Below are 15541 nucleotides of genomic sequence, written 5' to 3' on the forward strand. Positions count from 1 at the left end.
AGAGACGGGACTGACTCCTAAGGAGATGGGAAAGCCCCTGCAGAGACAGGGTGCTGAGGTGGGAGGGGAGAGGCCCCAGGCAGCCAGGTCAGGACCACTCCCATCAGCATGAAGGTGGGGACTGGGGGGCCGATATCATGGCTCTTGGTCACTGACCACAGGGGAAGCTCTTTGGCAATATCAGAAAAGAAGAAGCCAGATTGTAAACGGAAGTGCTGCCCATTCTGGGCAGGCATGTTTGGGGAGGGCTCCCACCGCCCAGTCCTCGGAAGGAGCCTGGTCCTGCCTCTCTGGTGGTCAGATTAGCCTGAGGCAGCCCCTCCACAGAGCCTCCCCTCTGGCCTCGAGGCTCTGCTTGTTTTCTCATCCTCCCGAGGAGAGCGGAGAGCGAGGCGATGGGTCTGCCCCTGCTGCTGCTCCTGCTGCTGCCCCTGCTGCCGCCAGCAGCTCTGCAGGCTGGTGAGTGGCCAGGACCCCCTGGCTCTGACCAGGGCCCTAGGGGAGCCCCAGGGAGGGGCTGTGGCCAGCCAGGCTTCCCACCTGCCACAGCAGTGGGCTGGGCTGGGCTGGTCCCACAGTGCTGGGTCCCCCACATCCTTCACCCTCCTTTCTATGCCCCCTGGAGAGGGGACGCCCAGCCAGAGGGCCAGTCCTATTCTCTGCCACACTTCCGCCCGTGGGTGAGGGTGCCAGATGGTCCGTGGTTATCTTCTCGGTCCCTCCAAGTGGCTTCAAAGTCCCTCCCTCTCCCCCCCTCCTCCAGGTGGCTCAGCAAAATGCACTTCAAACCTTGATTATGAAGTCAAACAACCAGAGCACCTCTCAGCCCCTGAGGGTGGCTCCATCGACATCCCCTTCTCCTTCTGTTACCCCTGGGAGTTAGCCAGTCATCCCAAGGTGCGTATATCCTGGAGATGGAAACAATTCCATGGAGAGTTCATCTACAAAACAACCCCGCCGTTCACCACAACCTCACCGTTCACCCATGAGGATTTTAAAAACCGCCTCTCCCTGAACTGGACAAAGGGCCAGAGGAACGGCTCCCTCCGAATCTCCAACCTGCGGAGAGAGGATGGACGTAGCTACTTCTGCCGAGTCCGGTTGACCACACGGAACGAAGGCGAGCAGGTGTGGCAGTCCATCCCCGGGACCAAACTCATCATCACCAGAGGTGAGTCCCGCTGCCCCGGCCACTGGTGCCCTCGTCCCCCAGGACTGGTCCAGGCGCCTCTCTTCCTGACCTTTCTCTCAAACTCCTCTCCCTGCCCCTGGCTGCTTCCCAGCCTCTGCCAGCTTTACCTTTTTTACCGTAATCTCCCCCAACGTGGGCTGCCTTCCTTGCCCCTCCCTCACTGCCCCATAGATCCAGCCCCACCCCATCCCCAGGCTTCAGACCTTCCAGGCTCCCTGGTTATCCTCCTTCTTGCTCCAAGTTGGGGCTCCAGCCCTGCCTCCTGCCTTCACCCCATGTCCTCCAGGCGGACTTGACTTTTACAGGATGTGGCCTGGCTTTCCTTTGTCCTGTGTCTGCAGGTGGAGCCCCAGCTAGCCCCACGTCTGTGTCCCCCCACAGCCATGAGCTCAGCCTGGCACACACAGGAGGGACCCAATAGGGGCCCAAGGAATTCCCTCCCTCCCTCCACCCCTGGTAACACCCCAGCACCTGTTGTCCCAATTTCTCTGCTTTCTTTTCTCACTCTGCTCCCCAGAACATGGCCCTCAATGCTCCCTCCCCAGTTTCATCTCTTTCCTCTTCGTCCCCATCTCCCTCTTCCCATCTTCATCCTCTGAGTTCTTTTTGTTTCTCACAGCAACCCCCCTAAGTCCTCACTCCCACCACACAAAGCCCTGTGTTGTTCCCTTCTCTCTCTGTCCTGGTCGTCAGAGGCCCCTCTGCATCAGCAACAAGGCAGCTCCCGGCTATGTGCCCTTGTCCCAACTGAACACTTTGGCATGCATCGCCCTAGTTACCCTGCACTGCTGGGGTCCAACCCCAGCAGGTCCAGGGTTCCCAAAGGCGTAGACGGAGTCGGCGAAGAAGGAAGGACACGGAGACAGTGTTCAGTTGATCAGCAGCCTAGCCAGGATCTCCAGCCAGGATCTCCAGCCAAGTTCTGGTCTCCATCTCCAGAGAGGTTCTGCTGTTTATTGTCTTGTTACATCCGTATTTATACCAGTTGATTTTAATCCTGTCAATTTCTATTACAAAGGTTAGGGCGTTTCTTATCTCCATTCCAGGGAGTAAAGATTATGTAGCTTAAGCATGATTGTTTGTAGTTAAAGTGATTAACTACCCACCTGGCACTTAGTTAAGGAGTTTCATCCCCTCCCTAACTTCAGGGAAAAATCCCTACCTGGAGAAACAACCTTTCTCGGAGAGGTGACCTTGGTTAAAACACACAGCGCTAAGGGGAGCAAACATATTAAGAACAGTATGCTATATACGCCAGGTCCCTTGAAACATATGCTGTGCAGATGTTTCTTTCCTGCAGCGACTGTGTCAAGCAGCAAGGATGGACCGGCTTCCGGCACTGCACCATGACCCCGCAATCATAGTAGGAACCACTATCACCTTCCTGTTCCAGATGGGGAAACTGAGGCTTACACCTACACAAAGTCACCTTCATGGTGCAGGTGGAATTTGAACCCAGTTTGACCCCAGAGCCTCCTCTCTTAACCATTAGCCACTCGGTCTTGATCATCTTGATCACCTACTGACTTGGTCATCTTGTTGTCTTGACCTATTTTAACCTACTATGGGGCGTGCTTTATTAATAGATCTTCCTATATTACTCACTGGGATGGGGGAACTTGAAGGTGGGAAGGTGTGGCTAATCTGTCTCCAGGTTAGTGGGGGAGGGGCTCTCTCCCAGGCCCCAGCATAAAGGGGTACATGGTAAGCCGATTTGCTTTTTTTTCTGTCCATAGTATTTTTTAACAATCATTTGTATTTCTGTGGGGTCTGTTGTTATTTCGCCTCTATCGTTTCTGATTTTGTTTATTTGGGTCCTCTCTCTTTGCTTCTTGGTGAGTCTGGCTAGAGGTTTGTCAATCTTGTTTATCCTTTCAAAGAACCAGCTCTTGGTTTCATTGATTTTCTGTATTGTTTTTTTGGTCTCTATGTCATTTATTTCTGCTCTAATCTTTATTATCTCCTTCCCTCTGCTCACTCTGGGGTTTTCTTGTTGCTCTCTTTCTAATTCTTTGAGTTGTAGAGTTAGCTGATTTACTACCATTTTTTCTTGTTTTTTGAGATAGGCCTGTAGAGCTATAAACTTCCCTCTCAGGACTGCTTTCATTGTGTCCCATAGGTTTTGGATTGTTGTGTTTTCATTGTCATTAGTTTCCAGGATGTTTTTAATTTCTTCTTTGATCTCATTGGTAACCCAATCAATATTTAATAGCATGCTATTCAGCTTCCAGGTGTTTGAGTATTTTGGGTTGTTTTTATTGTAGTTTATTTCTGATATTAATGCCATCGTGGTCTGCGAAGATGCTTTTTATGATTTCAATCTTCTTGAATTTAGGGATACTTTGCTTGTGACCCAATATATGGTCTATTTTTGAATATGTCTTATGAGCATTTGAGTAGAATGTATATTCCCTGGCTTTGGGGTGAAGTGTTCTGAAGATGTCTATTAAGTCCATGTGATCTAGTGAGTCATTTAGGATTGCTGTATCCTTGCTGATTGTTTGTCTAGAGGGCTTATCCAGTGCTGTCAGTTGTGTATTAAAGTCCCCTACTATGATTGTATTGTTGTCGATCTCTCCTTTGATATCTTCCAGGAGTTTTTTTATGAATTTGGGTGCTCCTGCATTGGGTGCATATATGTTTACCAGGGTTATATCTTCTTGTTGTATTGATCCCTTTAGTATTATGAAGTGGCCTTTCTTATCTCTTGTTATGGCCTTCACTTTGAGGTCTATTTTGTCCGATATAAGTATTGCTACCCCAGCTTTCTTTTCCTTTCCATTTGCCTGAAAGATATTTTTCCATCCTTTCACTTTCAATCTGTGTGAGTCCCTTCTAATGAGGTGGGTTTCTTGTAGACAGCAGATGTATGGGTCATGTTTTTTTATCCATTCAGCCACTCGATGTCTTTTGTTTACTTTTATATATATATATATATATATATATATATATATATATATATATATTTTTATTGATTTTAGAGAGGAAGGGAGAGAGGGATAGAAACATCAATGATGAGAGAGAATCATTGATTGGCTGCCTCCTGCATGCCCCACACTGGGATCGAGCCCGCAACCCAGGCATATGCCTGGACCGGGAACTGATCTGGTGACCTCTTGGTTCCTGGGTTGATGCTAACCGCCGAGCCACACCCGGCTGGGCTCGATTTACTTTTTATAATCACTTGTGCTGGCAGCTCTAACCACGTCAGTGATGAATCACTCCTCCGAGCCTGGGTAAATCCACTGCCCTGTCTTGGCCACAGAGCTTGTTTTAGATAATTTATAAAGTGGCTCACAACCTGAATTACACAAACAGACTTGGTTTTATTCTTCCTGCACCTTCTCCGTATCTCCTGTATTAATTTCTAGCAAGAGTATCCAGAGAGTTTGATCCATGCTAACCTAAAGGTTTTATTAGAGTTAGATTTTTTCTGTGGCTTAATACTATATCAGTTTTTTAATGGTACATTAAACATCTACAAAGGTACAATCTGTTTGTAGAAACTAAAGTTCAATATATATTAATGTAACTTTAAAAACATATTTCTAGTATATACTAGTGTTCTACAGATGTTTTCTCACTTATTAAAACAATCCTGCAGAAGACAATACTCTTCGATTCTACTTATATGAGGCATCTAGAGTAGTCAAATTCATAGACACAGACAGTAGAATGGTGGGTACCAGGGCTGGGATGAGGGTAATGAGAAGTTGTTTAATGGGGACAGATTTTCAGTTTGGGAAGATGACAAAGATCTGGAGATGGCTGATGGTGAGAGCTGCACAACAATGTGAATGTACTTACTGCCACTGAACTGTACACTTAAATATGGTTAAAATGGTGCCATAACCAGTTTGGCTCAGTGGATAGAGCGTCGGCCTGTGGACTGAAAGGTCCCGGGTTCGATTTCAGTCAAGGGAATGTATCTTGGTTGTGGGCTCGATTCCCAGTAGGGGGCATGCAGGAGGCAGCTGGTCGATGTTTCTAACTCTCTATCCCTCTCCCTTCCTCTCTGTAAAATCAATAAAAAATATTTTTTAAAATATGGTTAAAATGGTAAATTTTATAGTGTCTTTTGCCACAATAAATTTTTTTTTAAATCCTGTGATCTAGTTATCTCTATTTGTAGGTGATGAAATGAGGTTCTGAGGTCACACCACCGATCGGTGGTAGATTCAGGATTTGAACTGAATGATGTATGTGATAAGCCTTCAGCATTTCACCTTGTTACTCCTCCCCTGGTGTGAGAGCTTCAGAGGGTTGCTCCCCACCCCCAGTGTTCCCCAAACTAGGGAACAGAATGTGACAGTTTCACCCAGATACTTCCAGTCCCCTAAGGAAGAATTTGCTTGTTTCTCATGTCTTCTCAGCCACTGAGAAAACCACCAAGGACCCCACCAGCACCACCAGCACCACCAGCACCACCAGCACCACCACCACAGATGGCCTCGGTTTCTCGGGGGACAAATGGACATCAGGGTCTAGGCCCCTGACTCCAGGAGCGATAGTTGGGGTGGCACTGGCAGGTGCCGTGCTCATAATCACAATTTTGGGATTGGTAGTCTACCTTAGGTGTAGGAGAAGCAAAGGTAAGTGGTCACAGACCCCACTCTCTCTCCAATCTTCCCAACCAGATGTTTCTCTGAATCCACCTGCATCAGAATGAATACAGGAGCCTGTTAAAATTGCAAAATCTTACTGGGGTGGGGTCTGGACTTCAAGTGGTATTAACATTCTCCTCAAGTGGTGTCTGTGAGCAATCACCACTGCAGACAAACCCCTCTCCACAAATCTGATCATTTTTCCAGGTCTTGGTTCTTGACTTAATAATTTATCATTAGTCCTCACCTTTTGGTTCATGGGGAGGGGAGGATCTGCCCTGAGAAAAGTAAGGAGAGAGCAGATGGGACAGAAAGTTGGCTCAGCTCAGCAAACATTAGTGGGTGCACCTTTTCCAGGGCCTGGCTTGTAATTGGAGTAATCTATCTATATATATAAAAAGGCAGTTATAAAAGAAGGTTAGGTCAGGGATGAGAATTCAAAATTGCCACCAGCACAGACCTGAGGTGCTGCTTCTCAGAGCAGCCAGAGATACAGCCGGTAGTGGATTGGGAGCGTGACTGAAGGGCTGGCGACAAGGTGAAAGCGGGGCCATTCTGGATTTCTCAGAGAAGCCAATGGCTGCCTAGGAGGCAGAGCTTTTGATGCTGACTGGCATAGAAACCAACCAATCAGAACTTAATCTGGGTGAACTGCGAAGGCAAAACCTAAGGTGGGGGTTGAGGAGGGGTTTTTAAGGACAAGAGCTGTTTGGTGTAAGGTGTAAGAAAGCGGTTCACTTTTTTAATAACCGGTTTGGCAGTATAGTGCATATGGCTGGCTATCAGTCCAGATATAGGGGTTATTTATTTTTGTCTGCCAAGAGCATCTCCTCCTGCTAAAAAAGGCTCCACCCACCTTTTAGACAATCCTATCCTATATAATAAGAAATATGCTAATTAGCCATTACACCCTGAGGCATAACAACTAAGCACGGTCACGGATCAGCAGGAGGGTGGGCCAGTGAGGTACAAGAGGGCTGCAGAGAGCTATAGGAGGGGGCAGGGCAGCAAGCTATGAGGAGGGAGGGGGGAGGGGGGAGGGGAGCTACAGGAGGGCAGGGCAGTGGGTGGAGAGCTACAGGAGGGCAGCTGTGACCTACTGGCTACAAATGGGTGGCAGAGAGTTACAGGACGGGGAAGGGCAGCAAGCAAGCAGGAGGTGGAGAGCTACAGGAGAGGGCAGGGCAACAAGCTATGAAGGGAGGCGGGGAGAGCTACAGGAGAGCAGGGCAGCAGGCAGAGAGCTACAGGAGGGCAGGGCAGCGGGTGGAGAGCTACAGGAGGGCAGCAGTGACATACTGGCGCTCGGATTTGTGTGCAGGACTACTAGTCCTATATAATCTATCTATACTAATAATCTATACTAATAAAAGGGTACTATGCTAATTAGATCAGGTCGACCAGACATCTTCCAACATCTGACTTCCTTCCAGATAAAGTCATGGTGGTGGGGGCCAAGGCAGAGGCAGTTGGGGGTGATCAGGCTGGCAGGGGAGGGCAGTTGGGGGTGACCAGGCCTGCAGGGGAGGGCAGTTGGGGGTGACCAGGCCAGCAGGGGAGGGCAGTTGGGGTGACCAGGCCTGCAGGGGAGGGCAGTTGGGGGTGACCAGGCCAGCAGGGGAGGGCAGTTGGGGTGACCAGGCCTGCAGGGGAGGGCAGTTGGGGGTGACCAGGCCGGCAGGGGAGGGCAGTTGGGGGTGACCAGGCCAGCAGGGGAGGGCAGTTGGGGGTGAACTGGCCTGCAGGGGAGGGCAGTTGGGGGTGAACTGGCCTGCAGGGGAGGGCAGTTGGGGGCATTAGGCAGGCAGGAAGGTGAGTGGTTAGGAGCCAGTGGTCCTGGATTGCAAGAGGTATGTCTGACTGCCCATTAAACCGGTAGTTGGACATCCCCCAAGGGGTCCCAGATTGGAGAGGGTGCAGGCCGGGCTGAGGGACACCCCCCCATGCATGAATTTCATGCACTGGGCCTCTAGTCCTATCTAATAAAAGAGATACATGGTAATTAGCGTACGTCCGCTACCCTTCCCATTGGCTGATCAGGGCGATATGCAAATTAACTGCCAGCCAAGATGGCGGCTGGCAGCCAGGCAGCTTGAAGCTAACATGAGGCTTGCTTGCTTCAGTGATGGAGGAAACCAACGTTCCCCACCTGCCTTGCCGGCCTCTGAGCTTGCAGTTTGAAACATAGTTACAAATATAGAAGCTAAACAAAACCCCAGAAACCTGCTTTCAGCCAGCCGGGACCTCAGAGCTGGAATTGATACAGTGTTTCGATTATAGAACACAAACAAACCAGATACCTGCTTTCAGCAGCAGAGGCCTCAGAGCTGGAGCCAGAGCTAAAGCTGGCCCAGAATAAAAAAAAGAAGAAAAAAAGGAGCAGTTGGGAGCTTCAGTCACACGCCAGCCTGAAAACAGCCCTCAGCCCCTCACCCAGACTGGCCAGGCACCCCAGTGGGGACCCCCATCCTGAAGGGGGTGTGACCAGCTGCAAACAGCCATCATCCCCTCACCCAGGCTGGCCAGGCACCCCAGTGGGGACCCCCACCCTGAAGGGTGTGTGACCAGCTGCAAACAGCCATCATCCCCTCATCCAGGTTGGCCAGGCACCCCAGTGGGGACCCCCACCCTGATCCAGGACACCCTTCAGGGCAAACCAGCCAGCCCCCACCCATGCACCAGGCCTCTATCCTATATAGTAAAAGGGTAATATGCCTCCCAGCACCAGGATCAGCGGAGCCGCGAGGCCTCCTGGCACCGGGATCAGCGTGACAGGGTGCGGCGCCCCAACCCCCTGATTGGCCCTGCTCTGTGTGTGATAGGGTGCAGCGCCCCACCCCCCACCCCCACGGACCCTGCTCAGTGTGTGACAGGGGGCAGTGCCCCAGCCCCCTGATCGGCCCTGCTCTGTGCCTGATAGGGGGGAGCTCCCCAACCCCCTGATTGCCCTGCGGCTCTGTGTGTGACAGTGTTGGCGCCCCAACCCCCTGATCGGCCCTGCTCTGTGGGTGATAGAGGGCAGTGCCCCAACCCCCTCCCCTGCCACGGGCCCTGCTCTGTGTGTGATGGGGTGGAGCCATAACCTCCCCATCGGCCCTGCCCTGTGAGAGTGGCGGCGCCCCAACCCCTTGATCGGCCCTCCTCTGTGGGTGATAGAGGGTGGCGCCCCAACCCCCTGATCTGCCCTGCTCTGTGTGTGACAGGGGGCGGTGCCCCAACTCCCCTGATGGGCCCTGCTCTGTGTGTGACAGGGGGCAGCACCCCAACCCCCTGATTGGCCCTGCTCTGTGCATGACAGGGGGTGGTGCCGCAACCTCCCCATCGACCCTGCCTTGAGTGTGACAGGGGGCCGTGTCCCAACCCCCCAATCGGCCCTACCCTGAGCGTGACTGAGGGTGGCATCACAACCTCCCAATCCGCCCTGCTCTGTGCATGACAGGGGGTGGCGCCCCAACTCCCCAATTAGCCCTGCTCTGAGCCCGACCAGGGGCTGCACCTAGGGATTAGGCCTGCCCTCTGCCACCCGGGAGCAGGCCTAAGCCAGCAGGTCATTATCTCCCAAGGGGTCCCAGACTGCGAGAGGGCACAGGCCGGGCTGAGGGACCCGCCATCCCCCCCCCCCCCCCGAGTGCACAAATTTTTGTGCACCGGGCCTCTAGTATATATATATAAGGCTAATATGCAAAATGTCCCCTTGGGAGTTCTATCACTTACTATGACGTGCACTGACCATCAGGGTGTGGCGCAGAATGAAGGAAGGCCCTGGCTGGTAGCCGGAAGGCCCTGATCAGCCCTGATCGCCCACCAGGCCTAGGGACCCTACTCATGCACAAAGCATCATTGCACATGCTTGTGTTTTTCCCAACCAGTATTCAGCCATGCAGTTCCTTGCTTTCAAGGAACTCAGAGAGAGCAGGAGGTACTTCAAGGGCTAATTGCCTCACTTGGAAAGAACTATGGTAGGTTGGGAGGAAGGAGAGGAACCAGGGAGGACTTTCCAGAAGCAACATCTGCAAAAAGTCTCAAAGAATAAAAAAGAATTAGCCAGGGAAGCAGTGAGGGTGGTATAGAGATCACTGTTCTTCCAAGCACAGGAAACCATTCTGGGAACTGAAAGTAGCTCAGTGCTATGGAGGAGGCACCAAAAAATTTATTGTGGCAAAAGACACACACTATAAAATTTTCCATTTTAACCATATTTAAGTGTACAGCTCAGTGCTATGGAAAAGAAGACCTCATAAATCACATCCAAGATTCCAGAAGCAACATGAAGCAGCCAAGAGGCAACTACACACTTCACCTTGCAGATACATAGGTCTGCGGAGACAGTCAGATTCTGGAAAAGGTTAAGAGGGAGCCAGTAAGACTTGATGATTAGATTGATGTAGCAGCAAGGGAGCAGGAAGAAGTTCCATGTTTGCAACTTGGGTGAGTGAGACTGTAATGAAACCACCAAGTGAATTAGGGACCATAGCAAGTCAAAAGCCTGATTTGGGAGAGAAAAAATGATTCCTCTAATTTGGGATATGTTATATTTGAGATACCTGTATGGGCAGGTGAGTAGAGATGTCCATCAGAAATTTGGATGTTTGCATTTATAGCTCAAAGAGAGAGCAGGGTTAGAGGCATTAATTATTTATGCCCCAACAGCATCCAAAATTGATTTTAAATTACATTTTAAAAATTTGCAACAAGATTTCCCCTCTTAGTTATTCTATTATATTTTTATTTATTTCAGAGAGGAATGGAGAGGGAGAGAGAAGCATCAATGATGAAAGAATCATTGATTGGCTGCCTCCTGCACACCCCACGCTGGGGATGGAGCTCACAACCCTTACCAGGAATTGAACCATGGCCTCCTGGTTCATAGGTCGACCACTGACCCACACTGGCCAGGCTGCCCTCTTAGATATTAAAGCACAAAGCTAAAGAGCATAAAATCTGACTGCCTGCAATCAATCCTGGCTGGGTCAACTCTGTCACAGTGGTACTATTACTCTGTACTTCAACTTACTCATCAGTAAAATGGGGATAATATTAGTAATTACCCCAGGATTGTCATGACAATTAAGCATAATGCATTTAGAGTAGCTGCAATACTAGCACATAATAAACAAACAGATAAAAGATAAAGTAATGGAAGAAAATGAAAAACTCAAAATATATGCAGGATAAAAATAGACTCAAATATATGCAAGAATTTAGTAAATTAAAAGGTAATCAATGGGGAAAACTGAGTAATTCAATACATAGTGCTGGAAGCATGGAGTGGAGATGACCTCCCTAAGTATGATACAAAGTCAAAAAGTAATAAACAAAAATATTGATAAATTCAACTGCATAAGAATAGGGATTTTTTTTTCATTCAGCAAGGAAAATACCACAGTGGCTACTCCTGAGAGTGAGGATGAAGGTCAGAGATGAAGAGAAAATGTAATATAGTCACTGAGGAAATGGAAGATAGTATTTAAGGATTTGATTAGGCATGAAGCCATAAATCTGTGAAAGCATCATTGCACATGCTTGTGTTTTTCCCCACCAGTATTCAGCCATGCAGCTTAGAAACCTTTAAGACTCATTGGTTAGGAGTTGTGTTCACCTGCTAGCTCCAGAGACCACAAGTAGCTGTGGTTTAGATACAAGAGATTTTTTTCTCTCTCATATAAAAAAAATCCCAGCTGGCATGGTTCAGTGGTTGAGCTTTGACCTGTGAGCCAGGAGGTCATTGGCACATCCCCAGTCAGGGCACATGCCCAGATTGTGGGCTCGGTCCCCAGTGGGGTGCGTGCAGAAGGCAGCCAATCAATGATTCTCTCTCATCACTAATGTTTCTATCTCTCCCTGTCCCTCTCTCTATGAAATAAATAAAAACATATTAAATGAATGAATGAATGAATGAATGAATGAATGAATGAATGAATGAAACTGGAAGCAGACAGCACAGGAAATCAGTCCTTAGCCACTCAGGTTCCTACCTTTCTGCTAACTGTCCTGGATACAGGATTCTACCCTGAGGGCTGCCTCATGGTCCAAGGTGGCTGCAAAGATTCCAGCCATTATTTCTGAATCTAAATGGGAAACAGAAGGAAGACGGAAACTGCAAAAGACTATACCCCAGTTATCTGTTCTCCTGACAGTAAGGATAAGGGTCAGAGATGAAGAAAAAATGTGATATAGTCCAGAAGCCTTCTTGGAAGTCCTACCGATATTTTCCCTTATAACTTATTGGCCATAATATAATATGTCCCACGTCTATCCATAGGGGAGCACACTGCCACTCCAAATAAAATCAATTTTCTGTAACTGAGTAAGAGGTGGTGAATGGATATTGGGTAAGCAAGCAGCATTCCGTGCAATAGACACATGAAGGATTGGCGATTTGTCAGCTCAGTGTGGCAGGACAGGGGAACTCAGGAGGTTAAGAAGCTGGTGAAAGGGCACAAATGGAGAGTGGAGGACTCTGAGTCGCCTGGATAACCTGAAAGAAAGTGGATTATCAGGGGACAAGAGCTCAGGGAGGTCAAAGCACAGGTGTACAGGGAGGGGATGATGACAAAAGAGAGCTGGGAGGAAAAAGAGCTACAGCATAAAAATAATACTAGCATTTAATATTTCAGAGTTTTCATTCCCAGTGATTAAAAAAAATAATGTCCAGGGTATGGGAGAGTGGAGTGGAGGTCACTGGAGTTGGGGGATGGGTGAGTCCAGTGCCTGAGAGGATTGTCCCTGTGGATGATGAGACCTCACAGGAAGGTGGGCAGTGGTGGAGAGGGTGTGTGTGAACTGGGGCCAAATGCTTGGGAAATGCTGTGGAGAGACTTGAGAAGGAGGTTGCGGGGGAGAGTGCAGGGAGGTGGGGAGGAACAACAGAGTCCTCGGTGGAAGAGAGGAACAGGCTGCAGTGTAAACGCCGATCCCAGCCCTGAGGTTCAGAGGTAGGAGAGAGAAACAGCCACCACTCAAAGGAAAGCAGAAGAAGCTGGTTTGTCACAGCAGGAGGAGCGATGGTGCCTGAGGGGGGGAAGGGGAGGGAAGGTGGGCCAGGCTCAGCAGTGGAAGGAGAAGGTTGAGGGATTGCAAGGAGTTGAAGGAAAGAGGAAGGAAGCAGAGGGAACGTTAGGGAGAGAGGGCAGGGTGAAGGGGGCACAGGGTGCAGAGAAGAGCTGCTCTCCTGACTTGGTGTTGAGGACAAAAGCAGGAGAGGTGTGGGCAGCCTCAGGATGCCAGCTGGTGCCACTCTGAGTCCTAGGCCCTTCCAACAGGGGTTTCAGCAGAGCTGCTTTGCTGCCCTGGTTTATCCAAGGATGCTCTCAGAGTAGGATGAGGCAGAAAGGCAGGAGAGATGCTGTTCATGGAAGGCACACTGACATGCTGTTGGTTCCTCTACAGGTCTGCAGACTAAATGTGGGAAGGATGATGTTCAAGGTGGAAAGAAAGCAAGAGCCCCAGACAAGTGAGTGCTTGCCCTCCAATGGGGGTGCTGGTTTGGGAAACAGGAAGTGTCCTTGAGAACAGTGTGAGGGAGTCTTTCACAGCTACTCTCATCCTCTGCTTTCACATTAACATCCACATCCTTATATGTCCCCAACAGGTTAGGCTCTACATTTCCTGAGAATGGCTACTAAAAAGCAAACAAGCCAAAAAGTTTTTAAAAAATCAAGAATGGTGGACCTAGGGGTTCCAGCAGTTTAATTCTTTCCCAGAATGTTTCCCTTTTCCCTTTCTTTGGTAACCCCCTTCTCCTCCTTTCATGGCCATTTCTCAGCTTTTCCTTCTGTTCATCCTGTTTTCTTTCCACCTTGAACATCATCCTTCCCACATCTTCCTGTTCCCCATTTTTTCATTTTTCTTGCTCATTGTCCAATCTGCCTTTCCCCTGGTGAGGTGCTCAAAGGAACCACAAGAATCATCTGCCTCCATCACCTCTGCCGTCTGCCTTTTCTCACAGCACCTTCCCCCCTCAGCCCCGAGCCTGGCCTCCTCTCCTCTGGGCTGGGATCTCCTTCCTGCCCTGAGCCCTGGTCCTCCTCACCCTCCCACCAGTTTCCTTTTCTCCATCCTTCTTCCCATTTCTACACTTTCCCTTCCCTAAACCCCCTCCCTCCCTCTCTCCCTCCCTGACTTTTGCCAGCTGCCTTACTCACCCATCCCAGGATGGCGTCTCCTCCTGGGGACCGAGGCCTGAGCACCCGCCCAGAGGCTGTGAGATGAGCGTCACTGGTTTCCCTTCTCAGTTTTAACGAGGCAGTGAGGACAGGAATTCACCCCCCTGGTTTCTCCTCCTGTGCCCCTTCCTACAACAGCGGTTCCCTAGAAGAGCCCTCCTTCAGGTGCACTCAGGGGCCTCTCCTGGGCTACACCACACACTGCCTCTCAAAGCTCTTCCAGGCAGCCTCCTTCTGAGAGCCTCACACCATTGCCTACATCTTCTGAGTAGGTCCAAGCAGGTCGCAGAGCCCCGAAGAGAACCAGCCTGATGCAGGTTTTGACTCCTTTCTGCCCAGCCTCTGACACAATTCCCACCCTTTCCTTCCCACGCAGGGGATCCTTCCGTAACACTGAGGAGAAGCACGAGAACATGGGGCATAAAGGTCAGTTCTACCACCATCACTTCCCACTCTCCACCTTGGCCCTTCCTTCTTCCTTACACACTCTCTCCCCACACACATTCCCCTCAGCGTTTTCCTCTTTCCCATGCCTCACCCATCCCTCCCATGGACCCTGGTCCTGACCTAGCAGATGACCGCACTACTGAGCCCTCTGCCCATTTCTCTACCTTGGCTGTCATGCCTCTGATCCTGGCACATTTTTTTTTTCTAGGACTACATAGAGACTCCAAGCCGGACCCAAAAGTAAGTAGCTCAGACTAGAGCCTGAAAGAATTAAAGAGAAGCTTGGAGAAGTAGGGGTGGAAAGAATAGAGGGACTGTGGTATCAGCAGGGCACTCAGGTATGAGATCACTGATGTAAGATGAGGTCAGCTCCCCCTCCGCTTCTAACCCCCTTCTCTTTCTGTTCTCACGCAGGTTGACAGCATCCTCTATGCCTCCCTTACCCTCTCCAACTCAACCTCACCCTCACCGACAGCACCTCCTAGCCACCTTCTCCATGAGAGCCCCCAGGAAGAGACCCTATACTCTATGTTAAAGACCTAAGGAGTGTGACTGAGTGATGACCTCCTTAGAGTAAGCTGCACAGAAGGATCACCACTTCCCATAACAATCCCAGCCAGACACCGATGACTCAGAAGCCAGCAGGGGTCAAAGGCCACCAAGGACCAAAGAAAAATAGCCATCTGCTCCAGTTCCCTCTTTGTCTCGTTCCCTTGCCCACAAAAATAAAAGTACCTGTAGGATTTGCCTGCATGTATCTAAGAAAAAAATGATGTCACCTTCAACTTCTCTCCTTCTCACCAAAAATGAACTATAATAGATAGCTCACTGCCTCAGGCCTGGAAACAATAAGTTACCAAACACTGGTAGGCAGCCTGGAACCCAAGGTCTGCCCCCCAGTCTAACCACTCTACTTCCCTTATAATAATAACTGGCATGTATTGTGCTATGCATTACCTCATTTAAACATTAACAACCCTATATGGTATTGGATGTACTCATTTGAGACGTGAAACAAAGAACCAGAACGGCTACAGTGCTTTTCCTCAGGCCACGCAGTTAGTAAATGGTGAGCCCGGATTTGAACCAGACTTGTCCTTTTCTATGTCCTTCTCCCAGAACTCAAGTATCAT

The 15541-nt window shown here is 49.7% G+C and overlaps 1 protein-coding gene across 1 annotated transcript; it reads left to right on the top strand.

Annotated features, from left to right (window-relative positions):
* The first annotated feature begins 220 nt into the window (after positions 1–220).
* Positions 221–15388, top strand: PILRA (paired immunoglobin like type 2 receptor alpha). Its single transcript, XM_081090529.1, has 7 exons — positions 221–459; positions 764–1171; positions 5566–5784; positions 13186–13249; positions 14338–14387; positions 14617–14648; positions 14823–15388. The coding sequence occupies exons 1-7, from the start codon at positions 396–398 to the stop codon at positions 14949–14951; spliced, it is 966 nt and encodes a 321-aa protein (XP_080946655.1). The 5' UTR covers positions 221–395; the 3' UTR covers positions 14952–15388.
* Positions 15389–15541: the final 153 nt, after the last annotated feature.

This window comes from Myotis nattereri (assembly GCF_964212035.1).
Source record: "Myotis nattereri genome assembly, chromosome: 4".
In the NCBI taxonomy this organism is placed as follows: Eukaryota; Metazoa; Chordata; class Mammalia; order Chiroptera; family Vespertilionidae; genus Myotis; species Myotis nattereri.